Source organism: Helianthus annuus, chromosome 4, assembly GCF_002127325.2.
Source record: "Helianthus annuus cultivar XRQ/B chromosome 4, HanXRQr2.0-SUNRISE, whole genome shotgun sequence".
In the NCBI taxonomy this organism is placed as follows: Eukaryota; Viridiplantae; Streptophyta; class Magnoliopsida; order Asterales; family Asteraceae; genus Helianthus; species Helianthus annuus.
Genome location: NC_035436.2, coordinates 86,692,462 through 86,699,280, shown reverse-complemented (window position 1 = coordinate 86,699,280; position 6,819 = coordinate 86,692,462). Strand labels below are relative to the sequence as shown.

Here is a 6,819-nt window from a genome sequence, read left to right as displayed (position 1 = left end):
ATGTGACGGTACCATCAAGCCAACTCTAGGAGTGTGAACGAGCCAAGCCGTCTGTGAGCAACTCAAGATAGGCTCTAAAAAGCTTGAATCCGGTAGGGCTTACACGAACTTGAGCTCAGACTCGAGCCTAAAAATGAGCTTGTTTAATAAACGAGCCCGAGCTGGCTTGCGAGCCTATTATTTATAAAACTGTGATAAAAATAAGTATATAATATATAGTATATTATATGTGAACATTACAATTAAAATGTATATAAACTAGTTGATAAATCATATACGTGCCAACCTTGAGCTTTAGAAATAGAGCTCGAAATGAGCCGAGCTTGGGCTCTTGTAAGTTAAAAGAGTGAGCTCGGGCTCGGCTCGTTTACACCCCTAGTTGACACTAATTAACTGGGCCACACCAAAACCTATAAGTTGAGCATGCTTAAACAAAAAGCAGTATCCCAAGTGTAAAAATGATCATGGAGAACACAATTAGTCCTGATCCAGATCAAATACTAGTACTCTTAAAAATGGCAAATAACAAATGTTCCAACCAACCAAAAAAAAGAAACAAGAACCTTCAAGATCATCATGTGGCTTGAACCTCTGGTTCAGGTTGTGGTAGAGATGTGATTTGTTCGGTTTTCTTTGAGTTAGGAATGTACTTCCAACAACGCTTATGAACGCCACTAATTTTCTTTGGAGCATCAGCAGCGGGTACACCTACACAATTATCAACATTAGGCACGTGTAAAACCAAGTATTTCACAACAGGACTTGCGAGGTCAAAGTCAACCTAACTATTCATGTAAAATTTGATACCAGTACTTCGATTCCATACAAAAAAAAATTAGTAAGTAATAAGTTTGTAGCAAATTTAGCAAGCGGGAAGTTGCACTATAAAGTTGGAATCAGATCCATAGAATTTTAAATGTACAAAGTCATAGGTTGACCCATTTAAGGATGAAGAGAACGGTTTTAAAGGACATGGGCTTTTAAAATCATCTGATCTTTAACGATAATGACCCATTTATTTCATTAAAAATACATGGGCTTAAAAAGACGGAGGAAAGGATCCCAGTACATGAGGCGCCCCGATGTGCAAAAGCGCCTCACTGGAAAGCCCTAAAGAGGTGCTCACCTCGTATAAGCTAGTCACCTTGCATAAGATGATGTGATTTCCTAATCGTGGTGCGGTTTTTAGAACACATGAAGAGGACAAATGCAGCACATGTAACAGTTATCTAAAAAGAAATCACAATTCACAACTCACCATCTTTGTGAACAATTCCCCAAGCCTTCCCATGCTTACCATCCTGAAAAATCAAACAAATTTACAATCAATTTGACTTTTCAACCTCAGAATTCAAATCAATTTCACAAGTAGATAGCAGAATAACTATGTACAAATCGACTAACATTTTATTTTGCAATGTTATATACATCATTTCTGCAAATAGGCCTGTAAACGAACCAAACATTCATGAACTGTTCGGCGGGAAGTTTGTTTATTAAATAAACTCACAAACATTTACAATTTTTTTTGTTGATTTAATTAAACGAACAAACATGAACACACATTTTGTTTGTTCATTTATGTTCGTGATAGTCCGTTTATTTACATTCGTTTATGTTCATTTAAATCTTAACAAATACATAACTAGTTATATTTATATTAAAATATATATACATAAAAGGGGCTAGTTTAAATTATATACAGGCACACTTGGTTAAATTTATGTTCTATTATGTTTGTTCAACTAAGTTCGCTTAAGTTTGTTTGTTTATGTGCATTTGTGTTTGTTTACATGTTGATTTACGTTTTAAATGAACGACCACGAATTCCTAAGGCTATACGATATGGGGGACGTCCCCGCCACGTCGAGCCCAGGCGCCGCCCCGGAACACCGTTTCCGTAGGACCGTCCCCGTCGAGATCGTCCTCCCGCAGACATTCTTGCCCTGCCACTTCTTCTCACACACACATATACATACAACACACACAGAGACACACATATATATTTAGGCCCATCCTACGTGGCGGAGCGCATCCTTTGTGGACTACCCTCCTCCACACCGAGTAGTCTAATGAACGAAATAATTTGTTGGATTATGCATCCTATCTGCAGAATTAGAAGTGTAATTGGTTGTTTGGAAGTATGTAACAACTCCAGAAACCCTAAATACCCCTTTGATACCACTAACAGCTCAAAACCCTAAAACCAACAAACACACACAGAATACATAATTTCAATGATGAACACAGACCTTATATAGATTAATCTTTGTAATCTGATAAGCAACACCAGACCAGTGAGTTTTGGCCATATGAAAACCGATTCCCCAATTAGGAAGAAAGTGAGCCACCTCGAACAAGTTCTTCTTCTTCTTCCTCTTAGATTTCGATACTGTTGTGCTAGGGTTTGAACCAGGAGAACATGTGCTAAAGGTTCGCTTGATTAAGTTGAACGATAATTGCTTCCATGAATTACCTACTGATCTGGTTGCCATTTTCAGGTGGTGCCGCCGCCCACTACGTTCTCTCTGGTTTTGGTTTTTGTTATCAACTATGTTGTTCATTGCACACCCTTATAGTTTGTAGACAATTACATATTTTATGACAATTTTCTTTTTTTAATTTCTAGGAATGGGTGTAAAGATACGCATGAGATCCCTACTCCTACCGTATCGTATATGTTTGGTCAATACCGATATGGTACAATACAATTAAAAGTCTTGAACTTGTACAGTATCACATAATATCGATTTCGAAATTGAGATTAATACAAAACCGAATGACGTATCATATATGTTTGATCGGTATCACCCTGGTATCAATACAGTTTGGTATTTGCTACGAAACTTCTCATCCCAATATACACATTACGAGATCTTGAGCATGGCTCATTGCAAGCTTTACATCTAAAGCTCCCCTAGTTAATAATTTGTCAAACTCGAGATCAGCTCGTTTATAATCTATCTTTTATATTAAAGCAAAATAGCTTTGACCAATTGACCATGATGTGGCATAGGTCTTGATGCAGAGAATTGTGAATTGAGCGCCAAATCCTTTTTCCTCATTCCTCAGCAATTTTGTTAAAGCGCAATCATGTTCTTCAATATGGAAACTCCAATTAATTCTCAATCAGTCGAAATCTTCTCCAATACGTCGTCTCTTCAATCAATCCTTAAAACCCTAATTTCAATTTCATATATCTTGCATGTTCTATCGCTCCATCTGTCTGTTGATGTATACTATGTTTTATGTTCATTTTGTGTTTTACATCCTTCCAATCGAGCACAAACAAAACCCTAAATCGGCATTAGAGATTAAGGTTTTTCAAATTATGATATTCAACACACAAAGCAAAATTTTCATGTATTTCTGCTGTTTTTTTTTTTTGAAATCGCGATTCGTATGACGTATTTGTATTTCATATTGTTTCCTATCAACATCAATTTCCTCTTGATTCAGGTAATGTTAAGTCTTCCATGCTCCAATGATTGTCGCCATACTTTGATCGTTGCCACTTCCCCTTCAATTTCGGTATGTTTCTTCATCCCTAACTGTGTTGTTTTCAACATTTATAACAATTTTATTCTTTGTTCCGATTAAGTTTACGTCTGGGTTTACGCCTTTCTTCGGATTGTGTTTTTTTATGAATTGAATAACTTTTCAATGCTTGCATAACTTGATACAACACAATCGTTTTAGGGTTTTTTTATGATTATGGTGTGTTGGTTTTATGGTTGTTGTTCGGATTTGATGCTTCGATGATTGCCACTTGCATAATAGAATGGTTCAAACATTCAAGATTGTTTTTAGTGTTTTCATCAAAGTTAAGTGGGATCATCTACCATCCCAATCTTTGTTTTTAGTATTTTGTAAGGTCCATTTTAGGAGGTTTGTGGTTTGTAAAGTGGTAATTTGGGAACTTTTGGCCAAACTATTAAATGTAAATTCAAGATTTATGTTAGGACCGGTTTCGACACCGTTCGATTGCGTAACGTACGTTCGACGTGCGGAATCCGTGAACGTATGTGATCGAACACACAATAACGTACAAGAAAACGTGATTCGATTAATATGACGTCGTGTACAATGCCGTGAATCACGTAGAGAGACTTTCTCTCTCTAGACTTTCTCTCTCTACAACTAGATCTCTAATTCTCCAAATGAGCTCCAAGTCTTCCAAAAATCTTAATCTTTACAACTTAATGAGCTATTTATAGGCACAAGGATTATAAGGATTTCTCCTTATTTACAAGTTTGCCACCTTGCCCTTTTTAACTAGTTGTAACCTAAAAGCTTAAAATTCTTCGGTTTCTTCTATTTCTGCTACGGAATAGATTGACGGAGGCGATAGACAGATATTGCACTAACAATTTATAATTTTGTTGTTTTTATATATTAGATTGTTTTACGGGTGTTAACCCTAAAGCCTAACCATAATTTTTAGTATACATGTTATATGTTAGACTTTCGGTCTTTCAACAACAACAATAAAGTTGATAGATGATGACAGGACATAACAAATTGTGTGTTCTACTCGAACAGGACCATTTAATGCAGCTTATAACACGGTCAATCTCATTGTGAAGGTTCGATTATTGTAGGATCGTTTTCGAGCCTTAACGAGTCGATCAGAAGAATTCCTATCCAAAACAAGAGGCGAAAACTAATGTTCTGGTGCGATTACAGCTGGATTCACTTTAAATTGTTGTATTAATCTTGAATGCGGTTACAAGTCCTGACAACACTTCGGCAGCATTTCATGGCTTACCGGAAGAGAACACCTACCTACTATTACTGAGGTTTCGCTCGAATGACCTATATATAGGACACATGGTTTCACTCATACGTACCTGACATATAAGCGAAACTACCTGACTGCCATATGAGCGAAACCTGACTATTGACATAAGAGCAGAACCTAGTCTATGCCACATAAGCGAAACCTATACTAAACCATGTTTCTTGATTCTCGTGCCATGTTCTAGCCTATACAACACTAGACTCGATACAAGACGTAGTCGACAGACGTAGTGCACCAACAAACTCCCCCTCGGATGTTGACGGAGTCTTCAGTGTCGAGTCTTCGATTATCAACCTACAGTCTTTATCAGTCTTCGATCTTCCTCTGAAGTATTTGTCATCGCAAGAATCCACAATCTCTATCTTCATCATCAACAAACTCCTCTCTCTCGAATGTTTACACGATGTCTTCAGACTCCCCCTCTCAATCTGCTGGGATCGTAGTCTGGAATTCTCTCCTTCATTCTAAGATCATGATCAGGCACTCATCTGGTTCAGGATCGTCACCTGACACACAATTACCTGCACAATCTCTACCCACACATAAGTTTCTTTTAAAGAATAAATCTTCAAACTTTTAGAAACTTTTTGTAATAAACTACAAAAATGATTTACATTCAGGATCTTTCCCTAGCTCTTATCATGTAAACTTAACAACTTCACATACTCTTTCCCAAACCTATTCTTCATGTTTAGCACTTTCAACTTCGAAAATCAGCTTCTCAACACCAGTTGTCGAAAATCTTTTTTGGATTTTTAAAAAAAATTTATGCTAAAACACCCTAAAATCTTTTTGGATTTTCTGAAAGAAAGTAAATGACACCACTTGTAAAAACATGAAAATGCATAAATGAAATATTTACAGACAATATTTTTGTGAGTTCGTGCAAGAGGATCATATCAGCTTTGAGACATATCACCAATACCGTTAAGCTTGATTTCAGTTTAAGTTCTAAACAATTCACCTAGATTGTCAATATGTTTGTCCACTTAAATTTTCACACAATTTTTCAACTGTTTCGAGATACGCAATTAGTGTCTTAGATACTTAAACTTATCCTGTGTCCCACTACTTGAATATACTCCCGTATCCGGATCCCAATATTCAGTCTTACAGGTGAGTATACCACAGATGATATCTGTAAAAGGGTTAAATTGCGAGGGCCGTGAGAGCTCAGGTCGATACTTCCGTATACGCAAAGAGATGACGGCTTCGACTTTCGGTGTGTCCCCTTTAGAGGATCTTTTAATTACAACAGCAGTGACTATCAATTTTATTGTTTCATCAGCTTGCTGAGGGCGTTGCTGTGTTTCAAGCATTTTGCAGAAAGCATTATCCGGGGACTAGGTCAGTACTTCCATACAGCTGAAGTCCCGGGATAATACCCCAGATATCACTGAGCATAAAGACCTAGTATCTCAGAATAAGGGACCTTTCAAACAAGATTTCAGGGGTTACCTATATATCCAAGTCGTTGTTAACCCACAGAACAAGCAAGTTTGAAATTTAGGTTTATATCTCGTCACAATTTACTAAATGTACGAAAACCTACTGACACATCCACATTAAGATTGTTTATCACATTTAGACTTTACATATCTTTAGCATGTCGTGATAGTCCACTGATGTACTATCATTTCCTCTTTTATGCAACCAAAACTCATTTTTCAGTTTTATCATATTTTTTGCTTTTTCAAATTTTCTGATGTTTTTGGATTTTCTAAAATTTCTTACTCCCCCTAAAATTCAAAAACATCTAAATAAAATTGAAAACAAACTATACAGAACATGACAACTAATATCGAATCGCCTCAATTCTCCATCCGTTTGGCATAAACAATCAGAACTCCCCCTCACAACAAACTATTTTCCCATAATGATTTCAAAACACTCAAGTTTGTTTTAATCAGAATGGTTTTTCCGGAAAATAAGTTTTGTTGATTTTACCACTTGTAAAGTTGGGGATCAAATAATCACATTGTTTGCCAATTTTATGAATGATAGTTAACTCAAGTTCA

General features: G+C 36.5%; 1 protein-coding gene across 1 annotated transcript; it reads right to left on the bottom strand.

Moving 5' to 3' along the window:
* Window positions 1-293: 293 nt before the first annotated feature.
* Window positions 294-2,563, bottom strand: LOC110936633. Its single transcript, XM_022179040.2, has 3 exons — window positions 2,253-2,563; window positions 1,259-1,301; window positions 294-708 (listed from the first exon to the last, which is right to left on the bottom strand). The coding sequence occupies exons 1-3, from the start codon at window positions 2,493-2,495 to the stop codon at window positions 575-577; spliced, it is 420 nt and encodes a 139-aa protein (XP_022034732.2). The 5' UTR covers window positions 2,496-2,563; the 3' UTR covers window positions 294-574.
* Window positions 2,564-6,819: the final 4,256 nt, after the last annotated feature.

Bases quoted from the DNA above. Each gene is read 5' to 3' on its own strand.
- LOC110936633 (XM_022179040.2), bottom strand. From the start codon at position 2,495: ATGGCAACCAGATCAGTAGGTAATTCATGGAAGCAATTATCGTTCAAC. The intron at 1,302-2,252 runs GTCTGTGTTCAT...TTGATTTTTCAG, and splicing joins CAAAGATTAATCTATATAAG to GATGGTAAGCATGGGAAGGC. The intron at 709-1,258 runs GTGAGTTGTGAA...ATAATTGTGTAG, and splicing joins GGGAATTGTTCACAAAGATG to GTGTACCCGCTGCTGATGCT.